General features: G+C 42.2%; 1 protein-coding gene across 3 annotated transcripts in view; it reads left to right on the top strand.

Moving 5' to 3' along the window:
• Positions 1 to 1,462: 1,462 nt before the first annotated feature.
• The window catches only part of col16a1 (collagen, type XVI, alpha 1), a 140,640-nt gene continuing 124,147 nt past the window's right edge, over positions 1,463 to 17,955 (top strand). For all 3 annotated transcript variants that reach the window (XM_017693165.2, XM_037535433.1, XM_017693156.2), the window contains exons 1-2: positions 1,463 to 1,672; positions 8,887 to 8,984. In XM_017693165.2, coding sequence (XP_017548654.2) covers positions 8,909 to 8,984 — 76 coding nt within the window. In that variant the 5' untranslated portion in view covers positions 1,463 to 1,672; positions 8,887 to 8,908. The remainder of the gene's footprint in view (positions 1,673 to 8,886; positions 8,985 to 17,955) is intronic.

The following is a 17,955-nucleotide window of genomic DNA, read 5'->3' as shown; positions in this document are numbered from 1 at the left end:
GTCTTCATTTCTTGGGGTGGTCTTCATGAGAGCCAGTTTCATCATAGCATTTGATGTTTTTTGTGACAGCAGTTGAGGATACAATCAAAGTTCTTGCAGTTTTCCGGGCTGACTGACCTTCATGTCTTAAAGACATGATGGGCTGTCATTTCTCTTTACATAGTTGAGTGGTTCTTGTCATAATATGGATTTGAAAAGTAGCTGAATAGGACTGTTAACTGTATAGAACTATGTACCAAACCTACTACCGCAGAGTACAACTGATGGTCTCAAACGACGGCAAGAAATTCCACAAATTAACTCTTGACTAGGCACACATGTTAACTGAAAACCATTCCAGGTGACTGAATCATGAAGCTGAGAGAATAACAAGAGTGAGTAAAGCTGTCATTTGAGCAGAAGGTGGTGACTGTGAAGAATCTAAAGTCCAAATCATATTCTGTTTTTGTTTAACACTTTTTTTTGTTCACTACATAATTCAATTTGTGCTCCTTCGTATGTTTTACAATATTAATAAATGAAATGGATAAAAATAACTAATGAGAAGGCCTTCGAGTGGTAAGAAAAACATATACATATCATTTGTGATATAAAAACCTGCTGTCATTTGATTAAATAGAAATTTTTTTAAAGCTAGATACCAGAACATATTTTAAGAGGTAAGATGGTTTATTAAATATTTCAGTAATTTTGAGAATGCCAAAGAATTACTACATAATAAATAATGCAGAAATATGCTGTAATACACACACACACACACACACACACACATCGCTGTTGTTGGAAGAAAACATTTTTGTATCTCCAAACTGGGAACTTTACAGGAGAAGGAAAAAACATACTTTACTTTTAATGTAAGTCAATGGAACCAGATGACTTTCCAAGTCATTTAGGTCATTTCTTTTAGTCCATTCATCATGAAACGTTCATATAATGTAAAGGGTAACAAGTATATATATGTATAAATATATATATATATATATATATATATATATATGTGTGTGTGTGTGTGTGTGTGTGTGTGTGTGTGTGTGTGTGTGTGTGTGTGTATAAATAACACTTCATGCAGCTTTTCTTGTTGTTCCACAGTTTCTCAGTTACTATGTAGTCACCCACAGCTGTCATCCAACATTTCTTTTGTGTTCATATTAATTAGTTCACGTCTGTGAAGTTGTAGACCAGCTGCATAATAATACAGTCATGTAACACATTTATCTGCATTTTGGTTTTAACTGAAATCAGTGATCCCAAACTTTGGAATCGTGACTGACTGGTGCAGTGTGCATATGACTCGGCTCGTTTCTGTGTACACGTGTCAGTTTTGCATCTTGATTAACACGTTAAAAATGTTCTCCTGATATGTGAACATCTGCAGGCGGTGACTTTCCAGGCCTTTAACCCTTTACACCACACACTGCCCTGGAGCTTCTCCCAGCACAGCTCGGCTCAGAGGCGGAGGGAGGGCAGCTGTGAGAGGGGAGGGGAGAGCAGAAGTTGGACTAGGGGAAGAGCTGGGCTATAACTTTCCCCTTCCCCCCTGAAGACGACTCGGGGAAAGTTTTGGAAGAGCAAATTGTGGATTACTCAAGAACTCAGACTGGGATTCTGGACGCATGGGGATTTGATTTGGATTCATGTTGTCGTGATTGAGAGGAACTATCGTTGCTTATAGGTATGAACGCACTGTTTACATCACTGCACTGCTGGAAGTCTTTACTGTGCGCTTTTACCTCGGCGAGGAGGCAGGACCGTCTTTACCGTGTAGCGCTAACTGGCAGACTTTTCCTTCTGTTGACCTGGACTTTCTAACCCTTGCATCCCAATTTCCTTTAATTTAGTGAAAATTATGGGTTGTCCTTCAGTTACAGCCATATTATGGACTGTTGGCGTCACTGGCGCCGCTTCAGCAAACGTTGAGTTCACTGAAACAGCCCTTGAGCAGTGAGATTGGAGGTTTTTCAGCTCTGCGGGTCATTAGGCGCTTATTCTGATCAAATTTAGATAACTTGTTGCTCACAGTCGCGCCCTCCAGTGGCGAAATGCGATACGGCACCTATACAGCTCTATAGAGCAGCTTACATTTACATTTAGGGCATTTGGCTGACGCTCTTATCCCAGAGCGGCTTTTTACACAAGTAGGCGAAGGTGGTGTTAGGAATCTTGCCCAAGGACTCTTATTGGTATAGTATAGGGGGCTTGCCCAAGTGGGGGATTGAACCCCAGTCTACAACGTGGAAGGCAGAGGTGTTACCCACTACACTACACCAACCACACTTCTATACAGCCTATAAAAATAAATGATACGTAAATGAATAAATGAATACGACGCAGAGGGATATGTTTTGGTTGTTGTCCTCTGGCTAGGTTCTTTGAAAGATGACCTAGACTCTGCCCCTGTCCTTCGCCTCCTGGCAAAACAATTTTCAGCGCACATTATGCCTCAGGGTGAATCTGTTCATAGGCTTATTCCTGATATATGACTTTTCCCCACGGTGTGGCGTGGGGGTCACTAAGGTAATGGAGGAAACGTGCCCTGCTCTTAAGGACTCCACCACACATTGCTGGAAAAGTAATGGAGCTCAGTGCAGACTTAAAGGAATGGTTCACTGTGTTTTAAACCATTTTTACAATTCCCCCCTTTAGCCCGAACATAGTCAGTTGGCCAAGACATTGGTGTCTAAAGTTTGCATATTTCATTTTGTGCTGACGCAGTGAGGCTAATGTAGCTAACACATAATGGAAGTCTATAGTCACCCAAAAGAGGCTTCTATTAAATTAGCTTTGTGTGTAAAACTAAAGAACCTAACTTTACCACCAAACATGTCTTAGCCATAGAGGTGGATGATATGGCAGGTATACAATACAGTTACAATACTTAACGACATTTTCTCGATAACCGATATGCATCACGATATTTAGTTTTTCTGTCTGAAAAGTTGAAACAGGCAAGAAGTAACCATTTGTGTCACATAATACTTTCAAAATAGTGTCAAAAGAAAATGAATACTAATTAATACTAATACTAAGTAAGTAATGACTTTCGTTCTACCTTAAACATACCACACTGCCCTAACTCCAGTTTTCCAGGCCTGTTTATGCCCTCTAGGTAACTATAAATGCAGTGGATCAGTGTTCTTTAAAGCTGCACTATGTAAGATTGTTTGTCAAAATTGGAAGAAGTAGCATTATTTGAGTCAGGAGGACAAACATGCTAAAATATTTTTGCTGCTTTAAGTCACCCTGTAAAGTCTGAATAAATGATTTTAAAGTCAGAGGTTGGACTTTGCAGGGGGTGGGGGTGGGGGGGGGGAGTGGGTTGGTTTTTTGAGTTAAGCTCAGAGAAAGGGTCAAAAACACGGACAACGTCACGTCACAAAATGGTCTACGGCACCTTGGGTGTAGTTACACATTTCCATCAGAGAGGAGATGGAAACACCAGAACTTACACAAAGTAGCTTTACGTTTGCTTAGACAAGCTAATGGTGAAGTAATTGAACATGATTTGTTACAATAACCATCAATACCATCAAAGTGCGTACCCTTACTTGGTGAGTCGTCTGCGTTTGGGGTAAAGTGATACCTTCCTTTAAGCAGAAGCTCCTCAGTTCTGGCTTTTGGTGGAGGTGAGAAGATGCAACAGTTAAAATGCTCAACAAGTCAGGATTTCTAGGTGTAGTGATGAATGAGACAGAATAGAGCCGGTTTCACAGATTCAGTTCCTGATGCTGCCTGACTTTTAGACTTGCATGTCATCCACAGTTAAAGGTATTTTTTGTAATCCTTGTCTCCAGGTTTGTCAGGCATGCATTTTATATGTGGAAAGTGTCTACGACAGACGGCATACGACACTTTAAAGCCAATGTGCAGCGAGTGTGCTGTTGGGTCTTGCAGAGTGCATCATTGCCTTTAGCCTCAACAGGAAAAGATGTTTCTTCTGTGCTATGAACCTTCAGTTAAACTGCTGCATGCCTTCAGTTAAAGAACAGATGAAGCCCACACATCCAGATAATGATGATTCTTCTAAAAATACATTTAATTGTGGAATACTTGTGTAGGCGTGAAGCCAGATGCCATCAGATAAATGGGAGATTGAATATGAATGGAACAATAATGTAGTCTCAGTGCAAAATGGAGCCTCCTCATGCAGCCTAGGCTGAAGTGACGTGTCCCTGGAAATGAAAAAGGGCTGCTTCACATTCACTTGCACCTCACTTGGCCTCATGCTTCACTAGACATACAAAAATCTGTTTTCATAGTGAGTCACATGTGGATTAGATCCTCCATTTGTGACTGAGGCCTTATCTGGGTCAGTTCTCTTCCCAGGACTATTTGCATTTGCTTTCAGTGTCATAACGTCTCTGAGAGTACTAGAGCGTTTTTACTGTCTTTTTTTGTGAGTTCCATTTATGATGTTTGTGTGGTTTTGTGTATTAAAACAGTCATAATTCATCTTCACATGACATTTTCCACCCTCTTTTATGCCTTAGAATTAAAGAGATGGTCCGGCAAAAAAATACATTTACACAGTTTTGCTCTTAAGACTTCTTACAAGACTTCTTACAACCCTGTATCCACAAACCACCTCAAGAGTAGAAGCGTTGATCTAGAATCAGTACATGTGAAAGACTATTGTAAATACAGAGGAATCTTTTTCAAGATCAGTCCTGCTTTGTAAATACCAGCCCTGAAATGACTGCTTGTAGCGATGAAGCTTTGTTCTGTTTGTATAGCTTACAGTAAGTCATAGTGTGCTCTAAACCACAGCCTGCACAACGTTGATGAACGTTTGGGGATGTATTTTTACAGAAACGATTTGGCTATTTGGGTGACTATTGAGTTCTAGTGTTTGTTAGCAGTGTTAGCCAAACGTTTGACTGATTGACTATATCTGAGGTAAGTGAAAATATAAATCATATATATATATACATACATAATGATTTATATTTTCACTTACCCCAGATGTAGTCAGTTGATCAGACTTTTGGCTAACCAAATTAGCACTCCTCTGATTGGCTGCCCTCAATCGAGAAGCTAAGACACTTCTTTTAACTTCACCGTGACTAGGCGGGGCTGGTGGATAACATGCAAATTTTAAAACAGGTTGTTTTTGCAGCTTAGTTTCCATATATAGACTGCATGGTCCATAAATGGAGTGAATGATACATTTTGACACTTAAATGTTCGCATACTACATCAAACTCTCATAAAAGTGAGGAAAATTTTGTTATGACATGGCCCTGCAAAGATGTATTGATATTTCAGGAGTGTCTCACTATGTGAATAGTGAGGCTTTTGATTATGGATAAACAAGCCTTTTTCCTTTTTCTGCGGGTGCTATTCCGCTTTGCATATTCTTTTGTGCTGAAACCCATCAGAATTACAGAGCATTCAGAATAAACAGTGTGCGTGAAAGTGTTTTTTTTTTTGTATTTGCTCGCATTTGTCACCTGGCAACAAGTCAAGAGCACACTGAGTGATGCTCACGCTCCAACATGAAAGCAACACGCACGACAGGTGCGTGTGGCGGCCAACTCTCTGCAACAACAAAACCAATGCATGAAAAAAAACACTGCAAACAGCAGCTCATTACGTCCTGCTGCTTGTTTATTGATTGAACTCATTGTTGCTTTTCTCATCTGTCTCTTTGAGGGTGCTGAATCGTTGTTTTTAAAGTGGTTTCTGCGTGGAAGTGATCGTTTTTAACTGTAGGGTGGGAGCCGAATGGTCCTGCATTGTGGTGGTTGTGCATTTGGAGCCACTGACTAGACAGCAGCCTGCTGGGCGGAGAGCCAGAGCTGTGTCTGCGAGACACTCCTCTGCTTTATCTGTGCAGACCAGCCGCATGCTCCTTTACCTCTAACATGGCAAGCAGAGTGAAGGAGAACAAAGCAGCCATGGGCTTTTATTTCAGCTCATGGAAGCGAAAGGTAATGAAGAAATGGCTTGGAGGCTCTGAATGCAGGTGATAGGCCGGAGCTGCCTTTCACCAATATAGTGGATGCTGTCTTGTTTACACGGACCAGAGCTGACTTTGAGGTGAGGAGTAAGGAGTTGGCCTATGAATAATTGAATCTGAGTGGCATATACGAACTACAAAAGCTACGAGAGCTGACGGGAGGTCACAAAGTGAGGCGTTTCCTAAGATCAACACATTGAGTTGGAATTGGGGAGGCCTGCTCTGGGCCAGCGCAGTTTGATTTGCTGTGATCGCATTAAGTAGGTAGTTGTATACCATCTCCCTCAGGCGGTATGACTTCAGTTAGAGAGATGCAGGTTAGATGTCCCTCGCAGAGCCGTCCCAGGCAGGCTGAAATATACAAGAAAGCCATAAAAGCTTCGGCAAGCTATCATGCCTCAGGGTTTTGTGGCCATCCTTCATTCTGACAGGTGTGTGTTGAGACATGCTGGTGCATTAGTAGGGGTCACTTTGACTGCCAGACTGCCAGTGAATGTAAATACAAAAACATGCGCTCAGACTTTGAAGAGGAATTCCACTAGTATTTCAGATTTCTGCGTTATCCAGTTGTTGAGATGTAAACAAAGACATTAATTTTGATGTGAAATGGTTAATTGTAGAGAATCTTACAGACTCTGATTTCTTTTCAGTGGCACTGAAATCACAATGTCTGCAACACAAATATAGGCATTTTATTTGCTATATAATATAATTACTGTTCAACACATCCAGTGGACAGTCAAATAATGTAGTGGTGAACAGGGACTGTTAGAGCTTGGCTTTTAATTTGAGCTAAAAATTGGTCAAAACGAGGAAAAAAACCACCAATGATAATTTCTGCTAGCATGCCTATGGAATTGTAATAGTTTGTAATGCTAAGCCAAAGGTGATTTGCATGGACCTTTTTTTTATTTTAAACATGGACATCTGAAGCTTTTGGAAGACATTCAATGATTAGCTTATGAGAGATATATTAGCGGTTTCACAGTGACTTTTTCAGTGGAGAGGTCTGGAATAGTGAGCTGCCGCTGCTGTTGTCCATTTCTAACGACCCTTTGATTAGGCTTCACATCAGTGACTTATCCAGGACTTCCAAAAGGCAGAAAATGATGTTTTTTTGTTTGTTTTGTGGTCCTGCCTTTTGGAAAGCAAAATGTGATTGGTTGACTCTTGCCATTTCCAAATTTTCCTGATAATGAAGCTAATGCATCCAGCGTTCTCTTCAGCTCTTGAAGTCCTAACCAATAGAAGAGCTCAGTTAACTGTGCCTACCTAGATACCATGGGCAAAAAAACTATTCCTGAAAATGTTTCACTCATTTTTCAATGTTTAAAGAATTTAACCCTTTTGTTTATGGCAAACCGTCAATGAAATAAGACTACTGTAATGCCAAGAAAGTTCCCAGACATCATTAGGACGTCTCTGAAGGACTATGAGGCCCTGAGGGTTCCCCATTAATAAAATGGTAAAATAGTGGTTTCTCTAGAATGAAGCTACTCTGGTTTTTTTTTTTTACATGTTTTTTAGGATTGAATTATGTGGGAATTTTTAAAAGTAGGTGGAATTCCTCTTTCAGGAGTATTAGCTTTCAGATTGGTGTTTAGAGCTGCATGATGTGGACAAAATACTACTATTGTGATTATATTGCTACATATTGGGATTGGGGTTGTAGCTTAGTGAATCAATAACATGGCATTCTTAAAGATCGAACTACATTATTGTGGCCAAAATAACTTCTAGTGGATTACATGAAACCTTTCATTCATCCAGACACCCAGGAACGCTCATATGGAATGGTGAGTGTTTAGGATTCTCATGGCACATAGAGAAAAAAAAACACACATACATACATACATACATACATACATACATACATACATACATACATACATACATACATACATACATACATACATATTGTTGTTGTCGGAACAAAAGATTGTAAAGCTTGTAAAACCCACTTTACTTTTAATGTAAGTCAATGGAACCAGACTTTTTTCCAAGTAGTTTTGGGCTATTTCTTTTGGTGCATTCATCATGAAATTTATACACAGTGTAAAGGGCAACATGCATTTTCAAATTATGTCAAAAACTGAAAAACAACAAAAATGGAGATATGAAGTTTTGTTCCGACAGCAGTGATATGTGTGTATTTGTTTGTGTGTGTGTGTGTGTGTGTGTGTGTGTGTGTGTGTTATTCAGGGTTGATTTGCACAAATAAACTTTCTGCAATATCAGCATCGCAAAGGCCAGAATTGTGCTAACCATTAGCGGAAAACATGCTGTACAGCCCTAATGGAGTTTTTGACTGGCATGTCATGTAAGTGCATTGCTATGCATTGAAATGATTCTAGTGTACCTGCAAGACATGAGGCAAGAGGCAGATGGTGCAAATGTGTCTTTTTGACACCTTTATGACCCTTTTTCAGAGCTGTTTATTATTAGCTTCATGAGATTGTTATGTGGTGTTTTAAACAACCATTCCATTGAAACATACACCAGGTGTTTGTGTGTGCCAGGCCTAGCTGAGATAGTCACAGAGAGGTGCAGATGGACGTTGTAATGATGATCATCAAACCACATGGGTTACAAAGCTTTATTGGAGACACTATGGGCCATTAGGCCAATTTACACATTGCTAAGGGCTCATCTTAAGCTTAAACCCAATATCATTATTTCACCCTCAAATTTCCCCTTAGTAGGAACCACTGCGTGAAGCACATAGCATTAGCAGTTATGTCCTTGAACGTGGGCAGTTATTGTGCCATAACCCAGCATGTTATCAACTTTAATCTTCCTCTTTTCTTTGATTGACTGCTACAATTAAGCTTTGTGACTGATTCTGGTGGTTTTGATCTCCTTATGCTGCCTCCTGTCCCGCCTGTTTGACTTTGCAATGTTCACTTGTGCCCTCTTTCCTTCTCTCTTAGGTAGGAGGTGAAAGGGGGAGCCATGAGGGTCATCTTGTCTTCCCTTGTGCTGTTGACCATCTGGTCAGGTCATGGGGGTGGATTGGCATCCGCTGAAGGTGAGAGGCTTTAGTTCAATTGACGGATCCCTCAGATATTACTTACAAAACAGATCTATCCAGTTCTAAATATGGATGTGAATTCCAGCTAAATTTGATTTTGATCATAGTTCTTGCTCATAAAATGCAAACATGGTAAACTGCTGCTCTGGTGTTAGCAGGTTAAAACTCGAAGAGCACAAAGGACAAAGGAACATTTAACAGTAAACAGATATATACTTGTATAGGTTTTTTTTATTCAGCAGTAGCCAAGGACAGTCTTTAGGTCACTGTGGGTTAAACCAGTAGGTTTCTGCGAGTAGTGGAGGCTGCCTATTGAAATGAGCTGAAGTGCTAACACTAGAGCTAACTGATCCAGCAGTAGATGGTGATGACTTTTGCACTTTGACACAAGTTTTTCTTTCTTCATGTTCTCTTCATTTTCATAGTTTTTCAAGCTAACTTTGGGAGAAGAAAGCTCTTTTCATCGTATTTTAGTTATTGCTAGGGCAGCTAGCAATTTTGCAATTTAACTAACCATTTCAGTAGTTAGCTTTGCCAATTATTTCATGATATTGCACTCATATTAAAAGCAATAAAGCACTCATGTTTTCTGCTAGCAAAATACAATGCAATATACTTATTTAATTAGAAATATGAGCAAAACTGCAATTGTTAAAACTCTTTAGGCATCCTACTGAATTGCTAACCGGTATATTTTCTCCCTGATGTTCTGTGTCAGTGTCGAACCTTTAGAATAGTATTTGAGTAGCGCATGGAACAGTTAATCCAGTGTTGCCAACTACCTTCAAAGGAAAGCAGCTAACGCCTTCTGCTTGAAAAGATGCTAAATGTCACTAGATGACGATGACGTGCATTAATTAGCATACTTGTGACATCATCATGTCACATTTGCATTCTGCCTAGTGTCAGACGGTGTCAGCTCTACATCAGGTCACTTCTCTCCTACTCTCTGTGCGCATGTGTACTGTATTTTAATACTGCTGAATTCCCAATAAAGCTGCTTGTTTACACATTTTTCTTTCTCTGTTGTCAGACAACGGGACGAGTATAAAATAGTCACTGAAATGCAGCCCATTAAGGCTACATGTTAACCAGCAAGCTTTTCCAAGCTGCTGCTCTGCACTGCTAATATTCAGATTTTATAACTGCGACGTCGTCTGACAAAATCAGCACACACATAATTTAAAGTCAACTGCTGTGCTGTGATTTCAGCTGTATTTACATGGAAAACGATCATTCAGAGAGAAAATTTGAAGTGACAGAATGTCTTTCTTATTTTTTCACACAGAGCCCAGCTTCCATCTGGGTAACAAACCATAAGAAGGATGATAGCGGGTGATAAAATAGTGATTATGGTCAAAACAATAAGGTTAAATTGTTTAAAATAAAACAGACTGAGCACACAATAGATATGAGTGACTGATTTATCTGTGTCAGCTGCCATGTGGAATAAATGTGCTGCTCCTCCTTTCTGTCACTCACTGAACAGAGTAGATGTAGAGAGAGACACGCCGCTCACTCATGGGGCAGTTCTGGCAACTTCTATGTTGTGTCTAAGTAGCTAAGGTTTGTCGAAAAAGTTGATAGATTTATCACAAGGTGCTTTTTAAAAAAAAAAAAAATAAAGCCACTTTATTTAATAAATAAAGTGACTTTAATAAAGGTCTGAGAAGTCACTAAATCTGGCAACAGAGTTGCTTGGTGGGCAACATTGTGTTAAGCAAATACTGGAGTACCCATGCATATCTTTAGTTGCAATGGCTGATTGGCCAAACCATATTCAAATTGATTTCTGTATTGAATATATTGACATTTTTGCTGTTTTTAAAAGCAAGACTGTCCGCTCCTTCATATAATTCTAAGCTTAACATCGTAACCATGAAATCACTCTAGGGAACTGTAGAGTGCAGAGGCTCTGTCTATATTATCATTTGTTTTAAACAGAATTTATCCATCCATCCATCCATCATCTTCCGCTTCTCCGGGGTTCGGGTCGCGGGGGCAGCATCCTGAGCAATGAAGCCCAGACCTCCCTTTCCCCAGCCACTTCCACTAGCTCCCTGGGAGGGATTCCGAGGCGCTCCCAGGCCAGCTGGGCGATATAGTCACGCCAGCGTGTCCTGGGTCTTCCCCGGGGTCTCCTCCCCGGTGGACTTGCCTGTGACACCTCCCAAGGGAGGCGTCCAGGAGGCATCCTAACAAGATGCCCGAACCACCTCAACTGGCTCCTCTCGACGTGAAGAAGCAGCGGCTCTACTCCGAGTCCCTCTCGGATGACCGAACTTCTCACCCTATCTCTAAGGGAGAGTCCAGCCACCCTGCGGAGGAAACTCATTTCAGCCGCTTGTATTCGCGATCTCGTTCTTTCGGTCATTACCCAAAGCTCATGACCATAGGTGAGGGTGGGAACATAGATCGACCAGTAAATCGAGAGCCTTGCCTTATGGCTCAGCTCTTTCTTTACCACAACAGACCGGTAAAGAGCCCGCATCACTGCTGACCCAGCACCAATCCGCCTGTCAATCTCCCGCTCCCTTGTACCATCACTCGTGAACAAGACCCCGAGATACTTAAACTCCTCCACTTGAGGCAAGAGCTCATCCCCGACCCAGAGAGGGCTCTCCACCCTTTCCCGCGTGAGAACCATGGCCTCGGATTTGGAGGTACTGATCCTCATCCCGGCCGCTTCACACTCGGCTGCAAACCGATCCAGTGAAAGCTGAAGTTCACGGCCTGATGTCCCCAATAGGACCACATCATCTGCGAACAGCAGCGATGTGACCCTGAGGTCACCAAACCGGACACCCTCCATCCCCTGACTGCACCTAGAAATTCTATCCATAAAAATTATGAATAGAATCGGTGACAAAGGGCAGCCCTGACGGAGTCCAACTCTCACTGGGAAAAAGTCTGACTTACTGCCGGCCATGCGAACCAAGCTCCTGCTTTGTTTGTACAGGGCCTGAATGGCTCGTAGCAAAGAGCCATGTACCCCGTACTCCCGAAGCACCTCCCACAGAATACCCCGGGGAACACAGTCGAATGCCTTCTCCAAATCCACAAAGCACATGTGGACTGGTTGGGCAAACTCCCATGAACCCTCGAGAATCCTGGAGAGGGTAAAGAGTTGGTCCAGTGTTCCACGACCAGGGCGGAACCCGCACTGCTCCTCCTGGATCCGAGGTTCGACTATAAGCCGGACTCTCTTCTCCAGTACCCTTGCATAGACCTTACCAGGGAGGCTGAGGAGTGTGATTCCCCTGTAGTTGGAACACACCCTCCGGTCCCCCTTTTTAAAAAGAGGCACCACCACCCCAGTCTGCCAATCAAGTGGCACCACCCCCGATGTCCACGCAATGTTGAAAAGGCGTGTCAGCCAAGACAGCCCCACAACATCCAGAGCCTTGAGGAACTCGGGACGGATCTCATCCACCCCTGCAGCCCTGCCGCCAAGGAGCTTTTTAACTACCTTAGCGACTTCGGCCTCAGTAATGGACAAGCCTATTCCCGTGTCCCCAGACTCTGCCTCCTCACTGGAGAACGTGTCGGTGGGATTGAGAAGGTCCTCAAAGTATTCCTTCCACCGCCCAATGACGTCTTCAGTCGAAGTCAGCAGCACACCATCTCCACTATATACAGTGCTAGTGGCACACTGCTTTCCCCTTCTGAGTCGCCTGACGGTTTGCCAGAATCTTTTCGGAGCCGACTTAAAGTCACTTTCCAAGGCCTCACCGAACTCTTCCCACACCCGGGTTTTTGCCTTGGCAACGACTGAAGCCGCAGATCGCTTGGCCTGTCGATACCTGCCAGCTGCCTCTGGTGTCCTACAGGCCAACCATGTCCGGTAGGATTCCTTCTTCAGCTTGACGGCATCTCTCACCTGGGGTGTCCACCACCGGGTTCGAGGATTACCGCCCCGACAGGCACCAACTACCTTGCGACCACAGCTACAGTCAGCCGCTTCAACAATGGAGGAGCGGAACATGGCCCATTCTGAGTCAATGTCCCCCACCTCCCCCGATATCTGGTCAAAGTTCTGACGGAGGTGTGAGTTGAAGATCAATCTGACAGGTTCTTCTGCCAGACGTTCCCAGCAAACCCTCACTATACGTTTGGGTTTGCCTGGTCTGACTGGCATCTTCCCCCACCACCTGATCCAACTCACCACCAGGTGGTGATCAGTTGACAGCTCAGCTCCTCTCTTTACCCGAGTGTCCAGTACACATGGCCGCAAGTCCGCTGACACGACTACAAAGTCAATCATTGAACTGCGGCCTAGGGTGTCCTGGTGCCATGTGCACTTATGGACATCCTTGTGTTCAAACATGGTGTTCGTTATGGACAAACTGTGGTTTGCACAGAAGTCCAAAAACTGAACACCACTCGGGTTCAGATCAGAGAGGCCATTCCTCCCAATCACACCCCTCCAGGTCTTACTGTCATTGCCCACATGAGCGTTGAAGTCCCCCAGTAGGACAATCGAGTCTCCAGGAGGAGCACTTTCAAGCACCCCTTCCAAGGACTCTATGAAGGCTGGGTATTCTGAACTGCTGTTCGGTGCATAAGCACAGACAACAGTCAGGACCCGTTCCCCAACCCGAAGGCGTAGGGAAGCTACCCTCTCGTCCACCGGGGAAAACCCCAACATACAGGCGCCGAGTCGAGGGGCTATGAGAAAGCCCACACCTGCCCGCCGCCTCTCACCATGGGCAACTCCAGAAAAGAAAAAAGTCCAGCCCCTCTCAAGGAGATTGGACCCAGAGCCCAAGCTGTGTGTTGAGGTGAGCCCGACTATATCTAGTCGGTATCTCTCGACCTCGCGCACCAACTCGGGCTCCTTCCCCGCCAGTGAGGTAACGTTCCAAGTTCCAAAAGCCAGTTTCAGCAACCGAGGATCAGAACGCCAAGGCCCACGCCTTCGGACACTGCCCGATCCACAATGCACCGCACCCCTACTACTGCCCCTCCCATCGGTGGTGGGTCGATGGGAGGGGGGACTCATGTAGCTCCTTCGGGCTGGGCCCGGCCGGGCACCATGAGTGAATGCCCGGCCACCAGACGCTCGCTGGCGAGCCCCTCCCCCAGGCCTGGCTCCAGGGTGGGGCCCCGGTAACCCTGATCCGGGCAGGGTACACGAGTCCTGCTTTGTTGTCCTCATAGGGGTGGTTATGGATCACACTTTGTCTGGCCTGTCACCTAGGACCAGTTTGCCATGGGAGACCCTACCAGGAGCTTTTGCTCCAGACAACATAGCTCCTAGGGTCCTTCAAGCACACAAACCTCTCCACCACGATAAGGTGGTGATCCATGGAGAGGAAACAGAATTTATATATATATATATATATATATATATATATATATATATATATATATATATATATATATATATATATAGATGTATTTATTTTCTGTTATATTGCTTCATAGTTGAGATATTGTAATGCTGAGCTGCTATTGAAATGCACTGGGACTACAAAATGCTGTGCTTTTAGTCACTTGAGGTACAGATCTCTTACCAAATCTGTCTTTTTTGAGGAATGGGACTTCAGAGTGGTCCACAGGGGATTCCTTCTTGTAGGAAATCCTTCCCTTAGCCATATCCTCTATGGGCTAAGCGTGTCTATGTGGCCTCTGGAGAGCCTGTCTGGGCACTGAGGGCAGCTTTGACTAAACTGGAGCCAACATGCAATGTCACAGTGATCATCATCTCTCAGAGTATAATTCCCTTTCCCATGCTGTACTTTCTCAAGGCCTGCTAATACATTAGAAGAGAAAAAGGAGAGCAGTGAGGGGAGGATATTGTGGAAAATAGCTTGAGGTTTAGAATGTAGCCAACCTGGTTCTTTTTCCATGGACTCTTTTGCAGGAATCTTTAAAAGATGGTGGTTTGCTTACATAATGTAGTGCAATTACCTTCAGATACAATAAATAATATAATAAATATAATTTAAAGTTGTGTGTTTTGAGAGAAAATAGCTTATTTTGGGGTTGTTTTCTGGAAACAGCCTTTCAAGTGTCTCACAACAGACTGAAAAAATGAGTAGTGGAAGGTTTTGGGGGGACAAGCATGGAAGAAGCAATAATGTTTGATTTTGTTTGCTTCAAAATCTGTGTTTTTTTTGTGCAGCATTGTTTAATTCATATAAATAGAGCCTGTAAGCTGTTATCCAACATATACATTACCTATAGACATCTTGTCTTCTTTTCAGTAAGACATAAGAAAAACAACCTGCAGAGATTTTATCATAAACAGCTCAAATTTGGGTATAATTTGCTTCCACACTTGCTTCATATTCATCATATGATATTCATATTCAAATATATATATATATATGTGTGTATGTATGTATATATATATATATATATATATATATATATATATATATATATATATATATATATATATATATATATAATCAAATAATGATTGAATGAAAGTGAAATTCCACTGATTTTTCTACATTTTTGCATAATTCAAACTTCAAACAACCCTAAAACAACAGTCATTCAGATTAGTCTGATGTGAAGTGATTCATTGCACAGATTCATTGTACTTATTGATGTTGTACTCACTTACAGTGCAGTGATAGGAACCAGGGGTCACAATGTATACAACATAAATACAGCCATTCTGTTTGCTGCCTAAAGTGACCAATAAACCTGCTCACATCTTCTGAGTTTATATATGAAATGTTAATAGTGGTACAATAGTAGTAAATCTGAAAAAAAAAAAGTTTTCTTTAGGTTCTGTTTCGCCCTGCATGTACCTATCCTCTGTGAATATATCTTAATTAATGTTTTAAGCCAAAAGATGTCAAAACTGCCATTGTGATCCAAGTATTTAATTTTAAACCATTTTATATAAACTTTTTGTTGTAGCTTTTAGAAGCTTTTAACTCTGGTGTTTGACACCATTGTTGGAAACGATTCACTTCAATTGAGTATTTAACAGCAAACCACTCTGAATGACTTTATTAAAATCTTAACCTTTATTTCCTTTTGATAGACAGTATAAAAGTAATGTGAAGCCCTGCTATTGATCTGTTTACATGTAAAGCAACAAATCAATCAAGCAAAAAGGTAATTGAGTTGAAAAAAAAAACTGTCTAATTGGCTATTATTTGAAAAGAAGTGCCGAAAACCAATGAAAGCGTCACATAAAAGTCAGCAACATTAAGGGTGAAGCTTTGATGGTGAAGTGTAGGGTGCAGTTAAAAACTAATGATGACTTTCAGTTCTCAAAGTTCATGCCGGTCAGTCTCACTAACACCAAGAAGCAGATAAATCAGACAGAGCGTGGAGGAGAATGGCTGCTGAGGAACCTGATCTCCAGTCTAACCTTTGTCGGAGGCTGTCAGTCAGCTCCTCATGCCTCCAGGTTGGGCTCTTTCTTTGTCTTTCATCAGGTTTGGCTCAAACTGGTCACGTCTCCTCTGGGCTCTGAAACAGAGGCGAAAAAGACATGCCTGAAGGCGTCTGTTGGCACATCCATGCGTTGTGTATTCTAGATATAATAACAACACGCCTGCCTTTTCGAATTTAGCCTCCCTCCCATTAACACATATCTGCAGGTTGATTTGAGCAGGAATTACAGTACAGCTATCGCAGGGTGAATGGAGCTATGCAGGGTTTTTCTTGTCTTGTTCACTTCTGTCTGGATTCACTGAAGCAATTTCAGTGAACTGATGTTCTTTGTATGGTTTGAAACCTTTTTTGTTTGTTTTGTTTTGTTTTGTTACATGCGTGCTTCAGTTTTATGAGAGACCTTATTAAAGCCAATGTGAACATGTAACTTCTTCCTTATGGGTGAAATCTAAGGCTTTCCTTTCATCTTCCACTTTGTCATGTTGAACGCCCTTCACTATTTACTGCATCAGCTAGAATGTACAGCTCAGATCCCAGTAATTCCACAAACAGGCCTTCCTCCACTTTTGGAACCCAGTCAAATTAGCCTACAAAGTTGTGCCGATAAAGCTGATCGGACATTTCTGAAGCTCCTTTTCACCTCCCCTGCTGTGCTGAGCACCCATTGACCTTCTCCATAATGACTCTATCCAGTCAGCTATGGAAGTAAACAGCATGTAGCCTGGGACAAATAAAGCAGAGACACTCAATTCGCAACCCCCAGGAGCGCCGTATTGAACGAGGTTGGGCAAAGTTCAGACTGAACGCAGTCGCGACTGTATTTTTGAATATGCTTGTCTTTAAAAGGGTCTTTGCCTGAGTCAAATGAAGGTTATGGTGCAAATTGTGGCCTCAAATGTCGAAACTCATGGAAAAATCCACCTGTACAGTTATGCTAATGTCTGCTAGTGCCATTGTTGGGTTTCTAGTAGTATGTTAACTCTGTGCTCATGCTAACTAATGAAAAAAACCATCATAGAAACCTTTTAAAACGTTTTTGCTGGTTCATGGTCCAATAGTCCATAGATATTCTGTGTTTTCCTGATGTGTTGATACCACAATGTAAAGGATTTCAGGGTTTAACAGGGGTTAATGCAGTTGATGGTTGCAGTATAGGATCGAAAGCTGTTCTACAGGAAAATGGTCTCTACTGGTAACAATGAAGCCAGTTCCTGATAGAAAACAAAGCCATCAGATTTGAATCCAAATAGTTCTGCTAGTCTATTTTTCAGCAGGGAATCTGCACAAACATTCTTTTTGACATTCTTTATTAAACACGGACATTTGGAGCTTGTGAAAGATATTCTAGATGTTTTATTTAAAGCTTGTAGCAGACATATTAAGATATATTGACCTTATATGTAGCAGTTTGGCAGTGGCTCTGTAAAGAGCTTTGGCGTAGAGCTGCCACTGTTTTCCATTAACAACTGACAAACTTGGTTGGGCTACCATTTGTAGTCATGGTCAGTGGTATATCTAGGACTTCCAGAAAAAAAAAACATTTTTTTCTCACAAAATTGCTCCAAAATGCAATTGTGGTTTTTTTTTTTTTCTGCTGCCACCT

The sequence above is a fragment of the Pygocentrus nattereri genome, chromosome 27 (assembly GCF_015220715.1).
Source record: "Pygocentrus nattereri isolate fPygNat1 chromosome 27, fPygNat1.pri, whole genome shotgun sequence".
Lineage (NCBI taxonomy): Eukaryota > Metazoa > Chordata > Actinopteri > Characiformes > Serrasalmidae > Pygocentrus > Pygocentrus nattereri.
The sequence above is the reverse complement of the archived record's forward strand: the minus strand, read 5'-3'. Positions and strand labels throughout refer to the sequence as shown.